A 25,201-nucleotide genomic window follows, 5' to 3' on the forward strand; every position below is an offset into this window, starting at 1 on the left:
CAGAGCAATCAAAGGATTGGTGTCAAGAATTACATGTGGGCACTGATGCTACTCCATCTCACCAGATACAGGGGGCCTACAGGGTGGTTCACGAGTATGAGCGGGTATTCAGCAAACACCCCCTTGATTTTGGGCGGGTAAAAGGGATTCAACATCACATCCCCACAGGAGATCACCCACCCGTAAAAGAAAGATACCGTCCTGTACCCCCAGCTCATTATCAGTGTGCCAAGGACATGTTGTGAGAGATGAAGGAGGCTGGGGTAGTGAGAGACAGCTGTAGCCCCTGGGCAGCTCCATTAGTCATCGTTAGGAAGAAAGATGGCACCATGAGGATGTGTGTGAATTATAGGCAATTAAACCGCATTACACATAAGGACGCATACCCCCTGCCTAGGATAGAGGAGTCCTTGGCTGCGTTAAAGTCTGCTTATTACTTCTCTACCTTAAGGTACCTTCACACTGAACAATATTACAACGATAACGATAGCGATCCGTGACGTTGCAGCGTCCTGGATAGCGATATCGTTGTGTTTGACATGCAGCAACGATCAGGATCCTGCTGTGACATCGCTGGTCGGAGCTAGAAGGCCAGAACTTTATTTCGTCGCTGGATCAGCCGCTGACATCGCTGAATCGGCTTGTGTGACGCCAATCCAGCGATGTGTTCACTGGTAACCAGGGTAAACATCGGGTTACTAAGCGCAGGGCTGCGCTTAGTAACCCGATGTTTACCCTGATTACCATTGTAAATGTAAAAAAAAAAAAAAGCACATACTCACATTCTGGTGCCTGTCACGTCCCCCGGCGTCCGCTTCCCTGCACTCCTCCTGCATCCTGTGTCAGCGCCGGCCAGCCGTGAAGCAGAGCACAGCAGTGACGTCACCGCTCTGCTTTACGGCCGGCGCTTAGTAACCCGATGTTTACCCTGGTTACCCGGGGACTTCGGCATCGTTGGTCGCTGGAGAGCTGTCTGTGTGACAGCTCTCCAGCGACCACACAAGGACTTTCCAACGATTACGGCTAGGTCGTATCGCTGGTCGTGATCGTTGGAAAGTTGCTGAGTGTGACGGTACCTTTAGATCTCACCAGTGGGTACTGGCAGACCTGAAGAGGAGAGGATTTCTTCATCCATCACGTCCGTTTGGCAAGGGGTTCTTGATAAATTAAAGAGGATGGATTCCAGGTATAAGAATGCGGCTGATCGGAGACGTGTGGAAGGTCCGGACCTGTATGTGGGTGATTGGGTTTGGTCGTCCTCGAAAAAAATTAAGCTGAGCGTTCCCTCATGGAAATTGGGCCCTAGGTTCATTGGCCCTTATAGGATTGTGGCCATCGTGAATTCAGTTGCTTTTCGGCTGGCTTTGCCTCAGTCATTTAAGATCCATAATGTTTTTCATCGCTCCTTACTCAAGAAGGTTGTGGCGTCATCCAATCCATCCTCTTCACCTCCATCTCCGGTCCTTGTTGAGGTAATCTCGAGTTCCAGATTTCCAGGGTTATGGATTCTCGTTTAGCTCATCGGTCCCTACAATATCTGGTACACTGGAGAGAGTACGGTCCTGAGGAGAGGACGTGGGTACCTGCTGCCGATGTCCATGCGGTTAGGTTGGTTCGGGCATTTCAAACTGCTCATCCTGAGAAACCTGGTCCTCAGGTTCCAGAGGTCCCTCGTATAAGGGGGTGGTACTGTCACGGGGCTACCGCGACAGAGAGGTTCCAGAGAACTGCAGCGCTCTGGGCCTCGTTCACACACAGTGAACAGAAGCTCTTCTCCTGTGTTCTGACCTGGCTGCTTTGTGCCAGCAGTGCAGGAGTTAACCTTCTTGCTGAGTTGCTGTGAGCTGGGTCTCTCAGCTGAAGTAGATTTTGGTAATCTCCTCCTCTATATAGACCCAGCCTTGACTTCAGCTGTTGTCAGTGATCAGTTCTGAGTTCTGTTGCCTGGCTTGGAGGTTGAAGGAGCATAGTATTTGGAGCTTAGAGGTTTATTACAGAGATTGGTGTCTGCTGTTTTGTTTGCATGTTAAACCTGTTTTCCTTCCTAGTTTTTTCCTTCTCTTCCCTTCTATGTGTTTCCTCTGTGGTTGTGTGAGCATTTGGTGAGTTTGAGACTTTTAGTTACCTTGTCTGTATACCCTGTTTATTGTTGTGTATATACACTGGTGCAGTCCTCCTCCCCGGGGGGAAGAGGGGGCCACTGATAGGGCCTGCACAGGAGACAGGGATACGCTGGCGGCTCAGGCCTCCTAATCATCATAGGTACCCCTGAGATAAGGGAAAGTCAGAGCCCCATTATAGTGGCAGGGACAGGTGCGGGTCCCAGTACGCCGTCCTGCCCCTTTATCGCCGTTAACAGCGTGACAGAGTTCTTCCAAAGTTTCTCTGTAATATAGTCTTCATGAATAGAGTTTTCAAAGGCGAGATAAAACTTGTACTGTGACAACGTTTGTCCATGTTTATTTCTTGGCAGAGGTAAATCCTGCCTTCCATAAATGTCTACCGATAGAAATTTCTTTAGTTCCTGATAATAGCGTACTCTTTTAGAACCTGGATTCCAGTTACTTATTGCCCAGGCCACCAGCTTGGTCTTTGGAGGAATTTGGAAGGTATCTTCTTCTTTATTTGGATCTAACCACCATAAGGTGAGAAAATATCTGAGTCAGCTCTGTAAGACATTGTGAGGTTGATAAGATCATCCATAAAATGCAAATTTGGGCTATGTGATGGAGACTCCAAGTTAAACCAAACCCAGTACTGATTTGGTGGTCTTGGCATCTGGGGTAATTGTTTTCTGGAATTACAAACATCTCTGTGATGCATAACAATTTCATCTGCGGAAGAATATAATGATCTGTTAGCTGTATAGAAGCATCCAGAAATATCAGTGTATGGGGGACATTCATTAAGTGGAAATTTTTCACCAAATGGCCACGTCCAAACAAGGATGATCTTAGTATTGTTAGCTGTTTCCTGGGGGATACTTGTATATGAAACTTACTGCTAACCAATGAGCGATTTCCATAGTTAAAGAGTGAAAAGTAAATGGTTGAGAGGAACAGTTGTGCAATCAAAATGATAAAAGCATTCCTGTATGTCAGAGTTTTCCCTTGCTGCTCCATTTGTTTAGGCAGAATCAATGGAAAAAGATTGTATCTGGAGATGAAACTAAGAAGTATCATACCTGTAGGAGAAAAACAAAATACATTTATGTCACAATAACATTGATGTAAATTATTATTTATTTTTAATTTTAGAATGTTCAGCTTCTTTTTATACTAGAGATTTATCTCATCTTGATAACCCCCTTTGTGTTTCATTGGTGCATGTATATGTTATATAGGAGGACCCCTGCTCGGGATCCTCTCTTTCAGCCATAGACCAAAAAGAAGGAAACTGAACATATGGTCAAAGAACAAAGAATATGACAATAGAATTAAGGCTAAAATACCTTTTATTAGTGAGAGTAGGAAGAAGTAGCGCTACATGCATAAAGAGGAGCCCGCACAAGTTACTAAAAAAGGAAATTAAACATGATTATACATAACAATAAAAATACATTAAAAACCAAACCATAAGGTAATGGATGGGAAGATAATATATAAATTTATCAGCATAAATAGCAGAGTAGTTAGCAATTTATAAGAAATAACAAGGCCCACAAGAAAAGATGGCTCACAGTAGAAGTGTAACCGACAATGACTCACCGTATGTGTGAAATAGGACAGTCATCTGGATGTAAGGGTACCGTCACACAGTGCAATTTTGATCGCTACGACGGCACGATTTGTGATGTTCGAGCGATATAGGTACGATATCGCAGCGTGTGACACGCTCCTGCGATCAGGGACCCCGCTGTGAATCGTACGTCGTAGCACATCGTTTGAAACTTTCTTTCGTCGTCTAGTGTCCCGCTGTGGCGGCATGATCGCATGGTGTAACAAAGGTGTGCACGATATTGTATACGATGTAAAGGGCGGAGGAGCTGGCTACGTAGGAGCGCTAAATTCTCCACCTCCTGTGTGCTGATTGGGCGGTACAATACTGTGCGCTCATTCGACAGACAAAGGACTATTGTTCCCAGCGGATAAAACCGGAGCTGTCGAGCGCTCTCTTCATTTCTCTCTGGAGCACGTGCTGGAAACAGAACTCCTAAATTCGCTGGATTCCCTGGACTTTGATAACTACTATACAGACTTTTACGGCAAGAGGTATGTATAACGCTACAGCGTAGCAGATGTTGCGCTTCAACGGGGATAAACGCTGGAGCGTGGTCGATTGTTCCTTTATGGAGAGTAGGGTAGAAGGCCAGAGAGCCTCAGGTACACAGCTGTAGCGTGGCCCAATTAATTAATCCTTTTTCAGATCGAGCTGTAGCATGGTTCACTGCCCCGTTTATGCCAGTAGTAATATAGTTATTAGATCAATGGTCAAAACATTGTTTTGTAAGCACGTGTATTTATTGTACGTTTGTTTTCTTTTTAGGAACTATGCTCACTTCCGATGAGAGTTCTGTTGTTGCTGCTGCCCTGGTGTTTGAGGCAGCACGTCTCCAAGAGGAGAGACGTCCTAAACGAAAACGTCGCATGTGGACCCGGAGCTGGCTGCAGAAAAGATCCACATTGTCACACATGGGTCTCATAAGAGAGTTACGTGATAATAATCCACATGATTTCCGAAACTACCTTAGGATGTCAGAGGAATCATTCAAGATAATACTGTCTGCTGTTACGCCACTCATACAAAGGAGTGATACGCCGATGCGTGCAGCCGTGCCCGTGGATGAAAGGTTGGCGGTGACACTGCGGTTCCTGGCTACAGGAAGGTCTCTTCAGGATTTGCAGTTTTCCGCAGCTGTTTCCAGACCTTTCCTCAGCGTTGTGATTCCGGAGACATGCGCGGCCATTGTGCAGAGCTTAAGGCATTATATGGAGGTACTACTATTTAATTTGGGCTGCTGTGTTATGTCGATATATTATACTAGCTATGTAACCCGTTCTACGGCCTGGCGGCGCACATTTCTATTGGTATCTGTTCTCCATCCTATCATGAGCTGCTCCCATCCTGTGCCCCCATTCTGACATGTGCTGCTGCGATCCTGCGCCTCCATTCTGACATGTGCTGCTCACATTTTGCGGCTCCATTCTGATATGTGCTGCTCCAATCCTGCGCCACCCTTCTTTTATTTGCTGCTCCCAACGTAATTTAATAGGCTATATTATTTCGATATATTGTTTTGCACCCCCTCTCAGTCAGTGAAGCCGTTTCCTAAATTGGCTGCCTGCATATTCAGGATTGTTGACTTTGTTATACTAATCAAAACTATGCGTCAATCTCTCTAGGATGTCCACATGAGAGTGTATGTGCACAACAATATATTTGACCTAATTTGTACATGTTTCCTTCTCATCCTGCAGTTTCCCAAGTCGGCGGAGGACTGGAAGAAGATTGCTTCCGATTTTGATCAGCTGTGGCAGTTTCCAAACTGCGGTGGTGCATTAGATGGAAAGCATGTGCGCATCACACAACCAGCCAACTCTGGATCCTTTTTTTTCAACTACAAAGGATATTTCAGTGTGATCCTCATGGCCCTTGTCAATGCAAACTATGAGTTCGTAGATGTGGATGTTGGCATGAATGGTCGAGTCTCCGACGGTGGAGTTTTTGATCACACTTCATTTGGGGAAAGCTTGAGGAACAATCAACTGCAGTTGCCAATAAATGAAGACACAAAAGCAAACCTCAATTTTGTTTTCATCGCTGATGAAGCTTTCCCTCTTCATCCACATTTGCTGAAGCCATTTGCGCAGAGAACACTCACACCGGAGCGCCGAATCTATAATTACCGGTTGTCGAGGGCCCGTCGTGTAGTTGAAAATGCCTTTGGGATAATGGCTAATCGGTTTAGAGTGTTCCACACAGCTATCAACTTGAAGCTGCCGTCTATAGACTTTGTGGTTTTGGCATGCTGTGTGCTCCATAATTTCCTGAGACGTCATGATACGAGCTCCTATTCTCCTCCTTCGTTTATTGATGCAGTGGACCCAAGAACCGGAGATATTGTGCCCGGGGAATGGCGTACACAACCTGATAATTTAACAGCTCTTCAAGCACTCGGATCTGGCAGACAGGCAGACGATGCAAGGGACTGTCGAGAAAAATACTGTCAGTACTTTAATGGTTCTGGAGCTGTACCCTGGCAGGATCACGCCGTATAAAAAAAAAATTTTTTTTTGCTTTGCTGTTTACTCAACAATATGTATGTTATGCTTTCGTGTCCACAATGTAAATTTGCGAGTAGGTCACTGTCTTTTGTGTAATAAAATTAAATTGTATTTATTTCTCCCATTATTGTTGATTGTTCATTTTAGATAGTACGTTATAGCGGTCGGTCTATATTGCATTCCAAAGTCAAATGGCGACTTCCTTCCATTCCAAGCTCTGCCATGCACACAAACAATGGTGTACCCACACAGAATCGTGTTTTCAATCATATAAACCTCTGTAAATTACTTAAATGTGATGAGATGCCTAAAAAATGGTGTTGTAAACCCTTATAGCTCCATAAATATTAAATAATGAGAAATTTTTTTTTTCTAAGGTAAGGTAACTATTTCTTTATATGTAATAATCTAACTCCAAAACATAACATAACAAAAAAAAAACAATAAAAAACAAATTATCTTCTGCCACGGTCTAACAGGTGTCGCAGCGTCACACCCTGCTGCTCTACTTGAGCCTGGAGGAGCGCTGCTGGCTGCTGCAGGAGCGCTGCTGTACGCTCCAGGCGTAGTTGTCTGGCCAGGAGCTCTGTCACGGTGGGCAGTTCTGTGGATAGAAGAGGTTGGAGAACTGATGGTGATTCCGCTGAAAATACATATTGACCTCTGTTGCTGGACCAAATTGAGTGTGTTGTAAATTTCTATTTGGTCCGGGCACACAGGGCATTTTGTTTTTAAATTAAATTTTACAGTTTCAGTTGTCAATTGTGACATTCCACCGAGATATCCACTCGTATTATCTTAATACTTACGGAGAAGGGACGCCGGTTCTTCGTTGCCAGAACCACTACTGCTTATTTCCCATCCATGACATCTGGCCACTGCTGCAACAGCTAAAAGGAAATAATAACAGATCTGGTTAACTATGGAACACTCCGTTGCAAAGCGCTCGCTGTTTTGGTCTCTTACGTATGGTAGCTTCTGGGGAGAAGACCGCCGACCCGGGGGTGGAAAATGAGGGCCGGAAGGGAGGTGTTGAGGGTGGTGTTGGGGTGCGAGGCTGCATGGTCAATAAAGATGTAGAGGTCCCGGGCTCTGGGCTGCTGCTGGTGGCGGATGAAGGAGAGCTTGTCTCAATGAGAGGTGCCTGTTGCCGACGCCTTCTCTCTACACATAAATGAAACAAACAAAATGTTTAGACATTCCTATACTGTATGTTCTAAACCAAGTGCAGAGCAAAGGGAATCATTGCAACCAATACGGTTCCTGCTTTAATTAGTCAAAAAAGTCTAATGAACGCTGTGTTCTGATCGTGTTTTCCAGCAGCATTTGGAGAAGTTGTAACAGAGAAGCTTGTCTTTTATATGTGTAGTACTGTGTGTGCCCCATATTGTGTGCTCCGTACGATGTGTACGTGGTTCTGTGTGCGGCACGGTGTGTACGTCGTTGTGTGCGCGTCGCGCTGTGTGTGCTACATATTATGTGCGGCACGGTGTGTATGCCGCAGTACTAGAAGAGCATCACGGCTGTGCGCGTCTACTGATTAGCTGCCATTATTTCCCCTCCGGGCACTGTTCGCGCAGGATAATGTATGCAATATGTACGCTACACTGTTATGTCACCTATGCTATAATTACATTTCTATGAGTGATGGTACACTTACGTGAGGTCCCGGGCTGTGGCCTGATGCTGTTGGTGGATGAAGGACAACTGGCAGCAATGGCAGGTCTGTGTTGCCGTCGCCTTCTCTCTACACATAAATGAAAGAAAAGCAATGTTTTAAAAACAAAGAACAGGGATTCCAGAGCCCCCCCCAAAAAAAATAGCGCGCAGGGTGGCCAACCTCCTCGTAAAAGCGTGCATCGCCCAATTCCCCCATACTGGTACTTGCCTCGCCTTGTCTCCGCACGCAACTCAGCCAGAAGGTGTGGATTTTTGTGGCGGAGGTCGGCCCATTTCTTACGCAACTGCTGCGCACTCCGGCGGACGCCAAACCTCCTATCCAGCATTTTCCCAATGCGACGCAGCACCTCCTGCTTATGTTGGTTCGGGTGTGCTGGGATAGTCTTCTGGCATTCATAATCAAGGGCATCCATGCGATGTACCAAAAACCGGAGCTCGGTGTGCCCCAAAGGGGCAGATCTCTGTCTTCCAGCCATTACAGATAAAAAGACGTTATAAAGCAGCACCTAACCACGCCCAGAGGAAGTCCTTAACTATGCATTTCTCCCGCGCGATCCGCATCGCTATAGCGTTGCCGTTTATGGACAGCGTCACTTTTGTGACGTCTGAGAGTGACAGAAGGAACGCACATAGTAAATGACGCTCGAACGATGTAGATATTACGCCGGTGCGGCACGTAATGTGCGCTCGTGGTATATGACGGCGTGATGACGTTACAACGTTCCTGCGTGCCTGCGCTACCTTGCTTTGCTTCCCTGACATCCTTAAAATGGCTGCCAGGCGACGTGATTCTCCTATGGGTGTCCCAGAGCTAAAGTTCATGATTAGCACTATGGATCGGATGCGTTACGAAACCACAGGGCTGGTGCTGCACCGCAACCAGCACAAGGATGAAGTCGTACGTGTGGTGTCTGAGGGCCTCAGGAAGCAGTTTGGGATAACCAGAAGTAAGGCCCAGATTGTGAAGAAATGGGGCGATCTTAAATCCAAAAGCCCAGCGCGCCTGCAGGAGCTTCGCCGCGAGATCCGCAGTGGTGAGTACGCAGGTACCCAAAAGTATTGCACGCCGAAGGGTTAATTGGGTGTGTATGTGGTGTGTATGTGGCCCTGCTATGGTGCAATAATGAAAGGTGCAGAGCACTTTTTTGCCATGCTATGGTGCAATAATGAATGGTGCAGAGCACTATGTGGCCCTGCTATGGTGCAATAATGAACGGTGCAGAGCACTATGTGGCTCTGCTGTGTTTCCACAATGAACGGTGCAGAGCACTATGTGGCTCTGCTGTGTTTCCACAATGAACGGTGCAGAGCACTAGGTGGCCCTGCTGTGGTGCAACAATGAACGGTGCACAGCACTATGTGGCCCTGCTGTGGTGCAATAATGAATGGTGCAGAGCACTTTTTTGCCATGCTATGGTGCAATAATGAATGGTGCAGAGCACTATGTGGCCCTGCTATGGTGCTATGCTAACAGACCTTTTTTTTTTTTTTTTCCTTCACAGAGGCAAAGAGACAGCGTCGCCGCCACGAGGCATCCCACACCACCACAGATATTGCTGTGCCCTCCGGGTCAACGGCTCAACAACCCAGTAGGTTCACCCAATAATGTGATTATGATTTGTTGGAAGGTGCCCTCCCCCCCCCCCCCCCACCTGCAGTCACTGTTACCATTTATGTAAAAAAAAATTTTTTATTTTTTCCCTTCACAGAGGCAAAGACACAGCGCCGCCGTCGAGTGTACCAGGCCTTTGACACGGACTCAGATCCAGACTTGCCCTCCGTGCCTACAGATCCTAGTAGGTTCCCACAATAATGTGATTTGAATCTGGTGGCAGGTCCCCTATTCCCCCCCCCACCTGCAGTGACTGTTGCCATTTATGTAAAAAAAATTTTTTTTTTTTTTCCCCTCACAGAGGCAACGACACAGCGTCGCAGCCACGAGGCTTCCCACCCCGCCTCACATGTCCGTGTGCCCTCTGGGTCAACAGCTGAACAACCTAGTAGGTTCCCACAATAAGGCCGGCGTCACACACAGCGTAAAACAATACGGTCCGTATATTACGGCCGTAATACACTGAAAAGTCCCGAAAAAAGTGGTCCGTAGCTCCTCCGTAGGCAGGGTGTGTCAGCGTTTTTTGCGCATGGCATCCTCCGTATGTAATCCGTATGGCATCCGTACTGCGTGGTTTTCTCGCAGGCTAGCAAAACCAACATACCGCTATAGAAGTGATCCATGTGTCCCAAAAAGAAAAGAAAATATATATATACTGTCTATATATATATATATATATATATATATATATATATATATATATATATATATATGTCAGTAGACACATATATTAGAGAGAAAAGCCGGTAATTCAGTGCGGTGTACAGTAAAATCACACTGACAGCTTACAGTAGAATAGGTAGAATAAATGTGTACACATAGAATAGGTATATATATATATATATGTCAGTGAGACACATATATGTATATATATTAATATTTATTCCAGCGCTAGACAGCTTGAAAGCCGGTAATTCAATTACCGGCTTTTTCCTTCTCCTTCCTAAAACCCGACATGATTTGAGACATGGTTTACATACAGTAAACCATGTCTTCTCTCCATTTTTTTTGCAGATTCCACACTACTAATGTCAGTAGTGTGTATCTGCAAAATTTGGCCGTTCTAGCTCTTAAAATAAAGGGTTAAATGGCGGAAAAAATTGGCGTGGGCTCCCGCGCAATTTTCTCCGCCAGAGTAGTAAAGCCAGTGACTGAGGGCAGATATTAATAGCCTGGAGAGGGTCCATGGTTATTGGCCCCCCCCTGGCTAAAAATATCTGCCCCCAGCCACCCCAGAAAAGGCACATCTGGAAGATGCGCCTATTCTGGCACTTGGCCACTCTCTTCCCATTCCCGTGTAGCGGTGGGATATGGGGTAATGAAGGGTTAATGCCACCTTGCTATTGTAAGGGGACATTAAGCCTAATTAATAATGGAGAGGCGTCAATTATGACACCTATCCATTATTAATCCAATTGTAGTGAAGGGTTAAATAAAACACAAACACATTATTTAAAATTATTTTAATGAAATAAAAACAATGGGTGTTGCAGTATTTTATTCAACGCCCAATCCAGTCACTGAAGACCCTCGTTCTGTGAGTAAAAAAACATAATAAACCAACAATATACTTACCCTCCGCAGATCTGTAACGTCCAACGATGTAAATCCTTCTGAAGGGGTTAAAACATTTTGCAGCAATGCAGAAAGCCAGGGAGCTTTCTAGGTAATTTCCCACGATCTATGAACAGCCAGCAGAGGGCGCCTCACCGCAAATAAAGCTAAATATAGATCATTGATCTATTTTTAGCCTCATTCCCTGGGGTTTTGCAGCGAGGAGCAGCCTGCATTAGCACAGCTCCTTGCTGCAAAATGTTTTAACCCCTTCAGAAGGGTTTACATCGTTGGACGTTACAGATCTGCGGAGGGTAAGTATATTGTTGGTTTATTATGTTTTTTTACTCACAGAACGAGGGTCTTCAGTGACTGGATTGGGCGTTGAATAAAATACTGCAACACCCATTGTTTTTATTTCATTAAAATAATTTTAAATAATGTGTTTGTGTTTTATTTAACCCTTCACTACAATTGGATTAATAATGGATAGGTGTCATAATTGACGCCTCTCCATTATTAATTAGGCTTAATGTCACCTTACAATAGCAAGGTGGCATTAACCCTTCATTACCCCATATCCCACCGCTACACGGGAATGGGAAGAGAGTGGCCAAGTGCCAGAATAGGCGCATCTTCCAGATGTGCCTTTTCTGGGGTGGCTGGGGGCAGATATTTTTAGCCAGGGGGGGCCAATAACCATGGACCCTCTCCAGGCTCTTAATATCTGCCCTCAGTCACTGGCTTTACTACTCTGGCGGAGAAAATTGCGCGGGAGCCCACGCCAATTTTTTCCGCCATTTAACCCTTTATTTTAAGAGCTAGAACGGCCAAATTTTGCAGATACACACTACTGACATTAGTAGTGTGGAATCTGCAAAAAAAATGGAGAGAAGACATGGTTTACTGTATGTAAACCATGTCTCAAATCATGTCGGGTTTTAGGAAGGAGAAAGAAAAAGCCGGTAATTGAATTACCGGCTTTCAAGCTGTATAGCGCTGGAATAAATATTAATATATATACATATATGTGTCTCACTGACATATATATATATATACCTATTCTATGTGTACACATTTATTCTACCTATTCTACTGTAAGCTGTCAGTGTGATTTTACTGTACACCGCACTGAATTACCGGCTTTTCTCTCTAACAGCGCTGCGTATTTCTCGCAAGTCACACTGCTTGTCCGTGTGTAATCCGTATTTTTCACGCTTCCATAGACTTTCATTGGCGTATTTCTTGCGCAGTACGGTGACAAACGCAGCATGCTGCGATTTTGTACGGCCGTAGAAAGCCGTATAATACTGATCAGTAAAATACGGCAAATAGGAGCAGGGGCATAGAGAATAATTGTGCCGTATTTTTTGCGAGTTTTACGGACGTAGATTCTGCGCTCTTACGTCCGTAAAACTCGCATGTGTGACGCCGGCCTAATGTGTTCAGGATTTGGTGGCAGGTCCCCTCTTTCCCCCCCCCCCCTCCCCCGGCAGCAAGTGTTGCCATATATGCTAACAGACCTTTTTTTTTTTTTTCCATTCACAGAGGCAAAGACACAGCACCGCAGCCACGAGGCTTCCCACCCCGCCTCACATGTCCGTGTGCCCTCTGGGTCAACAGCTGAACAACCTAGTAGGTTCCCACAATAATGTGTTCAGGATTTGGTGGCAGGTCCCCTCTTTTTCCCCCCCCCCCCCGGCAGCAAGTGTTGCCATATATGCCAACAGACCTTTTTTTTTTTTTTTTCCCTTCACAGAGGCAAAGACACAGCGCCGCAGCCACGAGGCTTCCCACCCCGCCTCACATGTCCGTGTGCCCTCTTGGTCAACAGCTGAACAACCTAGTAGGTTCCCACAATAATGTGTTCAGGATTTGGTGGCAGGTCCCCTCTTTCCCCCCCCCCCTCCCCCGGCAGCAAGTGTTGCCATATATGCTAACAGACCTTTTTTTTTTTTTTCCCTTCACAGAGGCAAAGACACAGCGCCGCAGCCACGAGGCTTCCCACCCCGCCTCACATGTCCTTGTGCCCTCTGGGTCAACAGCTGAACAACCTAGTAGGTTCCCACAATAATGTATTCAGGATTTGGTGGCAGGTCCCCTCTTTTCCCCCCCCCTCCCCCGGCAGCAAGTGTTGCCATATATGCTAACAGACCTTTTTTTTTTTCCCTTCACAGAGGCAAAGACACAGCGCCGCAGCCACAAGGCTTCCCACCCCGCCTCACATGTCCGTGTGCCCTCTGGGTCAACAGCTGAACAACCTAGTAGGTTCCCACAATAATGTGTTCAGGATTTGGTGGCAGGTCCCCTCTTTTCCCCCCCCCCCTCCCACGGCAGCAAGTGTTGCCATATATGCCAAAAGACCTTTTTTTTTTTTCCTTCACAGAGGCAAAGAGACAGCGCCACCGCCGACAGCACGAGGCATTCGACACCGACACAGATCCCGAAGTGCCCTCCGTGCCTCAACATCCTAGTAGGTTCCCACAATAAAGTTATTTTGATTTTGTTGCAGGCCCACTCTTTCACCCCCAACCCAAACCCCCCCCCCCCCCCCAACTCAGTTTTGCTTACTTTTTTTGTATTTATTTTACTTCACAGAAGCAAAGACACATCGGGAGACTACTGTGTTATTAATGTTATGTTTTTTGACCCACAGCTGTCGTCACTGTCAACAAGGAGGATATTGAAGCCGGCATAGAAAAGTTACTCCACACTATGGCACATATTCAGGAGCAGCACAATGTGGCAATGGAGGAGCTGCAGAAGCTGCGGGACATGTGCCAGCAGTTGTAGGCGGGCCAATAATCCATATTTTGTTGTTACAATAAAAATATTTTGTTAAACTATCATTCCATTTTTTTTGTATTACTTAACTGTACATGAATTTGTTACGTTAATTTGTGCCCTCATACAGTGCTGTGATTGAGACACACCAATCAAAAAGTAGTGATAGAATTTATAATAAAAGCTTTTATTTGAAACATTATTTTAACAAGACAATAAAATAAAAAGGAATGTAAAAGAAGCTAGGAAATCACAAATTATGATACGACGATTGTTCCCGCTGAAAACTTTGGTGCCTGATGGGCGAAGCCATATCTAAAGGTATTGGCGTGTAGGAGTTATTAGGGGGTGGATGGCCGAAGTGGGAAACGTGAGCATTGTGTCGCATCGATGTCTGACACTGTGACCAACCATTGTAATTTGATGGCTCTGTCCGCTGTATTGGCCGGGAAGAGACCAAACAAGTGTTCTTGTCCAAATCGCCATCAGTACCCTTGTTTACTGCTTCCAGAATCAGACGCTCTGCTAGTATTCTTTGGTTGTCGTCCATTTTTGCCAGTTTGTCAACCACATAGTGTCCAAACCCCTCTAACGCAGGGCTAACATTTCTTGTCAACACCTTCTTTGCAAGGCTCAATAGTTCATTTGAGGCGTCTGAGGTGGCTTTCCGTTTTCTTGGACCTTGCCTCGATTGAGTCCTGGCAGGTGCAGCCTCCACTAAATCTGTTGTCGTGCAGTCCTGTGAACAGTCCAGTGTACTCTCCTGCGCACTGTCATCCTGGGGGGGGGGGAAAAAAAAAACAAGTTATGAACCCGGCAACAAAAAGTAGTACCACCATAACCGCATCCAAACTATATATTCGTAGTAGGTAACAAAAAGATTATAATATATTTGATGCTTAGTAATATTCTTTAACCCTCCCTTTTATTGAATACTTTGAACTACACTGTTCTGACTGTTAGGTGAACCTGACCAATATTTTATAGTCTAAATAGTCTCAACAAGAGTACATCGGCAGCTTGAAGCGATACTATTTTCTATATTGCTTAGATGGTATGGTTTACATATATCGCCATTTCATACATATTAAGTTCCCCATATAATACTTGACTGCGACAGGGTTACTTATGTGTACATGTTTTTGTAACAACTTCAAACTGATGTGATAATCAGAAGTATAAAACCTAAAATGCAGAGAAACATTATGTAATTATAGGACACATTGGTGAACTTTCGTCCAAAGAGCTACTTACTTGTTGCCCTTGTGACTCCTGCTCGGCGTGGTTCTCCGAAACTATTGGTTCCACAGGTGACAACAACCGAAGACACGTGGAAGTCCGTGGCACCTCTTGGTCCCTCAGAAAATTAAGATGCTCAAAATACCAAAGTTTTGGCACATAAACTTCTTCAGTGGAAGCTCCGGACCTTGTAGTCTGAAGAACCTTGTTCAGCTCCTTCCTCCACACCGTGCGGAGCGCCTGGATTTTCTTTTTAATAACTGCTTCGTTAGCTGCCTCATCTGGTGCATGACGATTGTAAAGCTCAATGAGCTGTAAGTAACCCTCCCTCCTCTTTTCCCTGTTACAATACTCAGGAGACTTGATTTTCCTGAGGCAGGGAAAAGACTGATAAATCTCGATGAAATCCCTGATGAACTCCACACGATTAGACATCTGAAAAATAATTATAAAAAAAAATTACATGGTTGACAAAGAGTCCTATTAACAATACTTTTGACAGTGTGCCAAACGCTTAACAACAGCAGCCACACAAAGCGCTCATGCCTACCATCGCTTCTTCCATCTGCCACGCCATAGGCCACCATAACCCAAAACAGTGTACCGCCCACTTCCCTACAGCAGCCACACAAAGCGCTCATGGTGACCATCCATTGTACCATCTGCCACGCTCTAGCTCAACAGACACAACCGGTCATAAGCAGTCACAACAGCGTACCATCCGCATCGCTTCAGCGGCGGAACGAAGCGGTAATGCCGACCAAACTGCGTTCCATCTACCACGCTGTAGCCCACCAGTCACGACCAGTCACAACCAGTCACGACAGCGTACCATCCGCATCGCTTCTTCCATCTGCTCCGCCATAGGCCACTACCGCCCGCTTCCCTACAGCAGCCACACAAAGCGCTCATGGTGACCATCCATTGTACCATCTGCCACGCTCTAGCTCAACAGACACAACCGGTCATAAGCAGTCACAACAGCGTACCATCCGCATCGCTTCAGCGGCGGAACGAAGCGGTCATGCCGACCAAACTGCGTTCCATCTACCACGCTGTAGCCCACCAGTCACGACCAGTCACAACCAGTCACAACAGCGTACCATCCGCATCGCTTCTTCCATCTGCTGCGCCATAGGCCACTACTGCCCGCTTCCCTACAGCAGCCACACAAAGCGCTCATGGTGACCATCCATTGTACCATCTGCCACGCTCTAGCTCAACAGACACAACCGGTCATAAGCAGTCACAACAGCGTACCATCCGCATCGCTTCAGCGGCGGAATGAAGCGGTCATGCCGAACAAACTGAGTTACATCTACCACGCTGTAGCCCACCAGTCACAACCAAGCACAACAGCGTACCATCTGCCACATTGTAGCCCTCCAGTCACAACAGTGTACCATCCGCTTCGCTTCAGCGGTGGAACGAAGCACTCATGCCGTCCATACAGCGTTCCATCCACCACGCCCAAGCGGTTTACATACCTCGAAGCAGCGGTGCAAAGCGTGGTATATTCAGCGAAGTAGAAAATTCCAATGTCCAGGTCCACCAAGTGTCCAAGTACGAAGTGAAGAAAGGAAATTTTGAAAGCAGTGAGGTAGCATTGGGAACAATAGCGCTCAGGTGACAAATTTTCCAACCAATTGTGTGCACAGAACCTTTGGCCTATCAGCACACTAGCTAGTAGCACAACACGCCCCTAGTGAACAACGTCACGCACAGATTATGCAAAATTTGCTCTGAATCGTCGTGTGTGACACGACCGTACGACTGTCCCATACGACTTCTACATCGCAAATACGTCATGAATTTATCGCTTCAGCGCCGTGCATCGTGTTGTGTGACCGCAGTCTACGATGTTTGAAACGATAATTAAGCGACGATGTAACGTCACAAATCGTGCCGTCGTAGCGATCAAAATTGCACTGTGTGACGGTACCCTAAGAGTATCAGAGGAAACAGTAACTGTGCTATATACAATGAAGGAAAATAGACACCACAGGGATGTAAATTCATGTAAAGGTACAAACAAAGGTCACTATAAGGTTGTGTATTTTGTCCATAGTGTATAGAAGCAGGAGATGCAAGACCTACAAAAAAAGTCATTATAATTGCAATATATTGATAGGGCAAGTAGGTAGAAGGAGGAGATGCACAACCTGTGGGGTACAACTATCCAGAGAAGGATGGAATACTGCGAATATGGGCACAATAGATTACCTGTATGGTTCATGGTCCTGGTACGGCGCACACCCCGATGCATGTTTTGGAACGTGTCCTCTTTATGCATGTAGTGCCACTAATAATGGTATTTTAGCCTTAATTCTATTGTCCTACTCTTTGTTGTTTCACCATATGTTCAGTTACCCTCATTTTGGTCTTCACAATTCCCAAATGGTCTTCTATTCTTCCCTGTACAGCAGATATACAGCTCTGGCAAAAATTAAGAGACCACCACATCAAAACCCTGTCATGGGCAGCCCAATCTCCAGACCTGAACCCCATTGAAAACCTCAGGAATGTAATCAAGAGGATGCTGGATAGTCACAAGCCATCAAACAAAGAAGAACTGCTTACATTTTTGAGCCAGAAGCAGTGTGAAAGACTGGTGGAAAGCATGCCAAGACGCATGAAAGCTGTGATTAAAAATCATGGTTATTCCACAAAATATTGATTTCTGAACTCTTTCTGAGATAAAACATTAGTATTTTTGGTTCTAAATGATTATGAACTTGTTTTCTTTGTATTATTTGAGGTCTGAAAGCACTATTTTTTGTTTCTTTTATTTTGATAATTTTTCTTTGTCAGAAAAAAAAATACAAAATGTATTGCTTGGAAATTCGGAGACATGTTGCCAGAAGTTTATAGAATAAATGAACAATTTACATTTTACTCAAAAATATACATGTAAAGAGAAAAATCAGACAAACTGATAATTTTGCAGTGGTCTCTTATTTTTTTGCCAGAGCTGTAAACTGTATCACTCACTTTCCAGGAGAATTACTACTCTACCTTTTATGATTAGAGATATATATCTATTGCTGAATTTCTCTTTCAGCCACAGTTTAGAGCCATTAAAGTACAGTCACTCTTTCTCTGATGAACCTGGACCATACGATCTACAAGGGAATAGGTGACTTTCCCAATGGGGTCCTGTGCAGGAATGGGCCACTTACACCATTATATGAGTATTAGTAGTAACCAGCAAAATATGTTTGATTCACTATGCACAGACAGAAGCAGCATTGCATCATTCAATTAGCAAACTACCCAATGTATTATATAAACTTCGGAAAGAGAATAATGCAATATTTGCTTGTAGCTGAACAATGGCCATATATATACTGTATATGATATATGGGGATGGACCAAGGTGTAGTTTTTCTTAAAGAATTTAAAGTCTTCGAATTACTCCTCTACTCCAGAAAAAATACTCAGTTTCCTCCAATTAAAGGGAATCTGTCAGCAGGTTTTCCCCACATAATCTGAGAGCTGCCCAAAGCAGTAAATTAGACTGATTGGTTGATGATCATAATGAGAGAAGATCCTGTCAACCTCAGCATCTCTACACCAATGCCGTACTAAATGCTGCTTGTCAGGGGAAGGTGCTAGAGGACGATATGACCCCTAACCGTTGCCCCGTTTGCTTTGCAATATGCATACTCTCAGGCAGAGCCTGTCTAATGGGTGCAGCCTCACTGCAGACTTTTCATTTTTGACCGGATAACTCCTTTGATAGAAATGACCCTCATGTATATGTGAAAGGCACCTTTTGGGCCCCACTTGGATCAGAGACCAGGTGCAACTGCAATGTCTGCATCTACTTTTGTAATGACCCTGACACTGGCACCAGCATGATGTTCCTGAGACTGTGAGAGACTGTATGACACTTTTTTTACAGTATAATGTCACTACAGATAGGTTGACCGTGACTTATTAAGTTATTCCTTTTTAAGGGTCACCTGAAAATTAAACAGTAGGTCAGAATATTCTTTACCGGACTTAAGAAACATTCATTGTGTTGTGTTCTATTCAAAAAAGCATTGTAAATCAAAAAGTTACCGGTGCCTATTGTTTAACGTGCATGTGACCTGTCAGAATCAATAGTTTTATAGGAGCGTATAAATTATCTAAAAACCCATTGTTATCAGTGTTAAAAAAAAATTTTAATCAGCCTTTCTGCAAATTCCAATAGTTTCATCTGTGAATCATTTGCCATCAACATACTGTGATATTTCTTGACATAATACATACTACATTACGTCCTTTTTTTTATTTATTATTTTAAAGAGCCTTTCGCTCAATTTCGAGCCATGGCGACTTGAGGGATGAACGATCTGTAGAAAGATGGATCTTGTGCAGGCCTAGGTAGGTCCACAGGGGTTTTCTCCACCATTATCTTGATAGTATCAAGCCATCGAGTTGCTGGTTCCTTCTATTCTTCCAACCATAATGTACTTCTCCAGTGATTGCTCTCTTCATATGATGTGTCCAAAGAAGGCAAGTCATGGCTTGGTGATCCTTGCTTCCAGCGACATGTCTGGCTTTATTTTTTCCAAAATTGATTTGTTCTTCTTGCCATTCATGGTATTGATAAAATGCTTTCTCAACACCACATTTTGATTCTTCTGTCTTGTTTCTTTATCTTACAGATTTCACATCTGTATATTACCACAGAAAAGACTAAACTATGTATGAGCCGTGTCTTCGTCACAATCGTCACTACATCTTGAGTGATCATTAATCTGAGCAGGTTGAAGTACTCTTAGATTCTTAGTCCTCGTAGGTCCTCCTACGGGTTCCATAATAACACAAAATGAAGCTATGTTTACATCTGTGGCTTTGTGGCTGCATTACATATATCAATATTTTCATATTTCATGTTTGATGGCAATGCAATATTGTTAAAATGAAAACAATGGATACTTCAGCAGAATCTGTCCATCGGGCTCCAGTTGCATACTTTATATGATGGATCCAGGAGTGTTTTACATAAGTGAAGAAAACATAAGGCTGTTTTTACACATCCAACATTCGTGAACCAAGTATGTATGTGATGCGTGGATTTCTTGACCTAAACCTATTAGGTTGTCCATACCCTGACTGGGAATGTTGGGTTTGCATAGCCGGCCAAAGAGTGTAAGTAAAGGCCAATTAAATGATCTCATAAAATTTAATTTAGTCTTTATTAGTGATGAGCAAATATACTCGTTACTCCAGATTTCCCGAGGTGCTCGGAAATTTAGTTTTTATTGCCACAGCTGAATGATTTACATCTGTTAGTCAGCATAATTTATCCCATTATCTACCAATGTCCTTTTTTTGGCATGCCTAATCTTTAGCTTCTAGCAACTAAGATTTTATAATTTTTATAATTAGGTCCAATTTTTTGTGTTGTGTTTGTTAAATGAATGTTTTCGAAATAGGAAATCATGTCATTGTCATTTTTAATTGAATATTGGGACGCCCTTTTCTAAAAAATCAACACTTGTAAAGACTTTAATTTGCAAAGTAATGGGATAAGTACATGTGGGGATTCCCTAGCAACCAGGCAACCCCCACATGTACTTATGCTGGCTAACAGATGTAAATCATTCAGCTGTGGCAATAAAAACTAAATTTCCGAACACTAAAAAATACTCGGAGGACACCCGAGCAGGCTCGGGAAGTCTCGAGTAACGAGTATATTCGCTCATCACTAGTCTTTATAAGAAATTATAACAAATGCTCTTTTATCCTTTGCCTCTCAGATATTCAGTAGATCCAAGAGGGTCCAGATAGCAATCTCCTCTAGAATCTATATGTATAATTGTCTAAGGTCCACTTCCATTTGTTTGTCTGTCTGTTTGTCTGTCACGGAAATCCCGCATCGCTGATTGGTCGCGGCCACCTGGGCTGGAAACACCAGCGGCTCTGATCTGCAGTAAGATTATTTCTGTCGGTCAGAAAGCTGCGGTTCATCTGACAGCCAGAAGCTATGACTGACTTTACTAATCCCATAAGCCTACACCTGCTGTTGCAGATGACAGCGAGAGCAGGTGCGGCCGATGGGAGTATTCATCAGCCGGCACCTACGCTATAAATAAATTTGAAAAATAATGACACAGCAATCAGTTTTGCCATGCTGGTTAACAAAAATAGAAGATACACCACATCATTTTTTATTATTTTTTCTTTATTTATAGTGCACAGGCGCTGGCTGATGAACACTCCCATCAATGGCGCCTGCTCTCAATGTTATCAGTGACAGCAGGCATAGGCTGATGGGAGTAGTGCTCTCTTATCAGCCAACACCTGTGACAGGAGGTAAATTTTTGACCCCCGGGCACAGCTGCTTGCTCACATTGTCATCTGACAGCATGGGAATGGAAGCACTCAGATTGGTGGTAATAATCTGACCACCAATCAAAGGCAGTATTTGCCACACTGTCATGCAGATGACAGCATGGAAAACAGTGGATTTTCAGGCCCCCCATTTATCTGAATAGGGTCGGGGTTTGAGTTCGGGTACTGTTCTGGTACCAGAACCAAACTTTTTTTTAAATGTTTAGCCGAACCCGACGGATCCAAACATCCAGGGGTTTACCCATCACTAATAATAACACCAATGCTACTTTTCCTTTATAATATATTACTGGTCACTATCTATGATTTGTTTTTTACACTTTGCTAATATTTTTCTGTATTTGATACCTGACTAGGACAAGATATATATTTTTTATTTCATTATTATTATTTATTTAATTATAGGGCAATGGGCGATAGGATTGTTGGCTTATCATTGACACAACCCTTTATATTATTGTGGCTTTGCACACCTTTTTACATGCTTTTAAATGTAAGTCTTTTTGTGATTCGTTAATAAAATAATATTTTTATATCCTCCTCCTGATCTATACATTTCTATACTGCAGTTCAAACCAGCAGTGTGACCATGCCACTGGTCTAAAATGTCAATCTTCAAGAGCGCATTTTCCCCAGGTGAAGCAGTGAGTTCTTAAAAATACATCTTGCGAAAAAAAACCTTTAATAAATTTGGTGTATTTTACAAATATACAGAGCGATTTACCATTTTATATATATTTTATACAAGTGTCTAGTGATACACAAAAAAGTGTCTAAAACTTTAATTAAATGTGACACATGGATTAGCCAGAATTCTGTCTCAATTCGCCAAATTTTTGTTATTAAATGAGCTCCATAGTGTACTTTTCCCAAATTTAGTTATTAAATGAGCTCCATAGTGTATTTTTCTCATTAAAAATTGTGGTTTGCGTTATACAGCGCTGTTCCATTCTGATGCTATTGCAAAAAAAAAAATCCATATCTGCATATCTCTCTTGCTGCTCAAAAAAGATGTTCTGCATCAGTTGAGGTATTTATTATAAGAAGAAATAATGCACTCTAATTGTATATGGTTCATTGTAGACTTCACAGTATCTTTTCTATTTTACAGCATTATAATTTATCCTTTACCTTATGTCACAATACAAAGCATTGGGATTTTAAAGTGAATCTGTCAGCAGGATTTCACACCCTAAACTATTAATATGCACATGTAGCTCTTTCAAAGACAAGTCCAGCAATACCTTTACAAGGCCAGTTCATTCCTCCATTACTGAGAAATCAGTGTTTGATTTGATATGTAAATTAGGCTGAAGAGCATTTGTAGGTCTTAAACCTGTGTCACTCCAGCTCTTTTACCTGCCCAGCGCCACCTTCTCCTGCTTGCCTAAAAGCCTGTATGCTATGTCACTTCAGGTAAAGAAGCCATTCAGTCAAGCAGGAGGAGGTGGCCCTGGGTGGGGAATAGAGCTGGAGTGACACAGGTTTCAGATCTACAAATTGCTCTTTATCTTCATTTGCATATCAAGTCAAATGTTGATTTTACAGCAACGGAGGAATGTACTGGCCATGTAAATATTTTGCTGGACTTGTCCTTCCAAGAGCTTCATGCATATATATTAATAGTTTGGGAGTTGATATTTTGCTGACGGATTTCCTTCAATTTATTATACTTTATAAGTTAACATATTCAGTAATAATAGAAAAAATGTTAAAAGAAAAAAACAACAGCTTCTACGATCATTTGTACCATTCTCCAAGTTTTGAAATAGTTTTGTTTGGCGGAGCCTCTTTTAGTGCTTTACACACCCTGCAGTAATGAGTCTGCCAAGGACCACTTCTACAGGGATGAAATCTGGATCTCCATGAAAAATACTGTTGGTAAGCTTTCTCATCACCGTCTAACTTCAAGATATATTTAGCGAGCTCTTCAGCTGTGGAGAAGTCATCTACGTGGATAAAAGAGTCTTTTGGAATATAGCGTTCATAATTTTTCCGAGTAGGACCAAGAACAACTGGTACGCATCCATATATCAATGCGTTCTTCCAAAGTTTCTCTGTAATATAGTCTTCATGAATAGAGTTTTCAAAGGCGAGATAAAACTTGTACTGTGCCAACGTTTGTTCAAGTTTATTTCTTGGCAGAGGTACATGCTGCCTTCCATAAATGTCTACAGATAGAAATTTCTTTAGTTCCTGATAATAGCGTACTCTTTTAGAACGTGGGTTCCAGTTACTTATTGCCCAGGCCACCAGCTTGGTCTTTGGAGGAATTTGGAAGGTATCTTCTTCTTTATTTGGCTCTAACCAACCATAAGGTGAGAAAATATGTGAGTCAGCTCTGTAAGACATTGTGATGTTGATAAGATCATCCATAAAATGCAAATTTGGGCTATGTGATGGAGACTCCAAGTTAAACCAAACCCAGTACTGATTTGGTGGTCTTGGCATCTGGGGTAATTGTTCTCTGTAATGACAAACATCTCTGTGATGCATAACAATTGCATCTGCGGAAGAATATAATGATCTGTTAGCTGTATAAAAGCATCCAGAAAAATCAATGAATGGGGGACATTTATTAAGTGTAAATACATCACCAAATGGCCACGTCCAAAGAAGGATGATCTTAGTATTGTTAGCTGTTTCCTGGGGGATACTTGTATATGAAAACTTACTGCTAACCCACGAGCGATTTCCATAGTTAAAAAGTGAAAAGAAAATGGTTGAGAGTAACAGTTGTGCAATCAAAATGATAAAAGCATTCCTGTATGTCAGAGTTTTCCCTTGCTGCTCCATTTATTTAGGCAGAATCAATGGAAATGCTTGTATCTGGAGATGAAACTAACAAGTATCATACCTGTCGGAGAAACACAAAATACATTTATGTCACAAAAACATTGATGTAAATTATTATATATATTTAATTTTAGAAGGTTCAGCTTCTTTTTATACTAGAGATTTATCTCATCTTGATAACCCCCTTTGTAGAAGGACGTAGATCTGGGGATTTATTATGATGGAATATAGGCTGAACTGGATGGACAAATGTCTTTTTTCGGCCTTACTAACTATGTTACTATGTGTTTCATTGGTGCATGTATATGTTATATAGGAGGACCCCTGCTCGGAATCCTCTCTTTCAGCCATAGACCAAAAAGAAGGAAACTGAAAATATGGTCAAAGAACAAAGAGTATGACGATAGAATTAAGGCTAAAATACCTTTTATTAGTGAGAGTAAGAAGAAGTAGCGCTACATGCATAAAGAGGAGCCCGCACAAGTTAATAAAAAAGGAAATGAAATATGATTATACATAACAATAAAAATACATTAAAAACCAAACCATAAGGTAATGGATGGGAAGATAATATATAAATATATTAGCATAAATAGAGTAATTAGCAATTTATAAGAAACAACAAGGCCCACAAGAGAAGATGGCTCACAGTAGAAGTGTAACCGAAAATGACTCACCGTATGTGTGAAATAGGACAGTCATCGGGATGTAAGAGTATCAGAGGAAACAGTAACTGTGCTATATATAATGAAGGAAAATAGACACCACAGGGATGTACATTCATGTAAAGGTACAAACAATACGTCACTATAAGGTTGTGTAGTTTGTCCTAAATAAAGGAGAGCAAGTGAACAGAAGCAGCCAGGAGATGCAAGACCTACAAAAAAAGTCGTTATAATTGCAATATATTGATAGGGCAAGTAGGTAGAAGGAGGAGATGCACAACCTGTGGGGTACAACTATC

General features: G+C 43.2%; 3 protein-coding genes, 1 long non-coding RNA gene and 1 pseudogene across 4 annotated transcripts; 2 read left to right on the forward strand and 3 right to left on the reverse strand.

Moving 5' to 3' along the window:
• Nucleotides 1–2,284: 2,284 nt before the first annotated feature.
• On the reverse strand, nt 2,285–3,122 carry LOC138648598 (4-galactosyl-N-acetylglucosaminide 3-alpha-L-fucosyltransferase FUT6-like; annotated as a pseudogene).
• Nucleotides 3,123–3,860: 738 nt separating this feature from the next.
• LOC138648725 (uncharacterized) lies at nt 3,861–6,344 on the forward strand. The gene is made up of 2 exons (XM_069738574.1): nt 3,861–4,934; nt 5,418–6,344. The coding sequence occupies exons 1-2, from the start codon at nt 4,491–4,493 to the stop codon at nt 6,216–6,218; spliced, it is 1,245 nt and encodes a 414-aa protein (XP_069594675.1). The 5' UTR covers nt 3,861–4,490; the 3' UTR covers nt 6,219–6,344.
• A 6,697-nt stretch (nt 6,345–13,041) lies between these two features.
• Nucleotides 13,042–13,543, forward strand: LOC138649144 (uncharacterized). Its single transcript, XR_011315247.1, has 3 exons — nt 13,042–13,127; nt 13,248–13,334; nt 13,457–13,543. It is a non-coding gene; the product is annotated as an uncharacterized lncRNA (long non-coding RNA).
• A 433-nt stretch (nt 13,544–13,976) lies between these two features.
• LOC138648599 (uncharacterized) lies at nt 13,977–16,229 on the reverse strand. Its single transcript, XM_069738386.1, has 3 exons — nt 16,197–16,229; nt 15,109–15,528; nt 13,977–14,632 (listed from the first exon to the last, which is right to left on the reverse strand). The coding sequence occupies exons 1-3, from the start codon at nt 16,227–16,229 to the stop codon at nt 14,105–14,107; spliced, it is 981 nt and encodes a 326-aa protein (XP_069594487.1). The 3' UTR covers nt 13,977–14,104.
• Nucleotides 16,230–23,181: 6,952 nt separating this feature from the next.
• On the reverse strand, nt 23,182–24,282 carry LOC138648665 (4-galactosyl-N-acetylglucosaminide 3-alpha-L-fucosyltransferase FUT6-like). Its single transcript, XM_069738452.1, has one exon. It carries the CDS (start codon nt 24,235–24,237, stop codon nt 23,182–23,184), a length of 1,056 nt encoding a protein of 351 aa, XP_069594553.1. The 5' UTR covers nt 24,238–24,282.
• Nucleotides 24,283–25,201: the final 919 nt, after the last annotated feature.

The sequence above is a fragment of the Ranitomeya imitator genome, chromosome 9, assembly GCF_032444005.1.
Source record: "Ranitomeya imitator isolate aRanImi1 chromosome 9, aRanImi1.pri, whole genome shotgun sequence".
Classification (NCBI taxonomy): domain Eukaryota; kingdom Metazoa; phylum Chordata; class Amphibia; order Anura; family Dendrobatidae; genus Ranitomeya; species Ranitomeya imitator.

Excerpts from the sequence above, each read along its gene's own strand:
- LOC138648725 (XM_069738574.1), top strand. The coding sequence starts at position 4,491 with ATGCTCACTTCCGATGAGAGTTCTGTTGTTGCTGCTGCCCTGGTGTTT. Across the intron at positions 4,935-5,417 it reads GCTTAAGGCATTATATGGAG|TTTCCCAAGTCGGCGGAGGA; the intron begins GTACTACTATTT and ends CTCATCCTGCAG.
- LOC138648599 (XM_069738386.1), bottom strand. The coding sequence starts at position 16,229 with ATGGCGCAGCAGATGGAAGAAGCGATGCGGATG. Across the intron at positions 15,529-16,196 it reads TGGAAGAAGCGATGCGGATG|ATGTCTAATCGTGTGGAGTT; the intron begins GTACGCTGTTGT and ends ATTATTTTTCAG. Across the intron at positions 14,633-15,108 it reads AGGAGTCACAAGGGCAACAA|GATGACAGTGCGCAGGAGAG; the intron begins GTAAGTAGCTCT and ends CCCCCCCCCCAG.
- LOC138648665 (XM_069738452.1), bottom strand. The coding sequence starts at position 24,237 with ATGGAGCAGCAAGGGAAAACTCTGACATACAGGAATGCTTTTATCATT.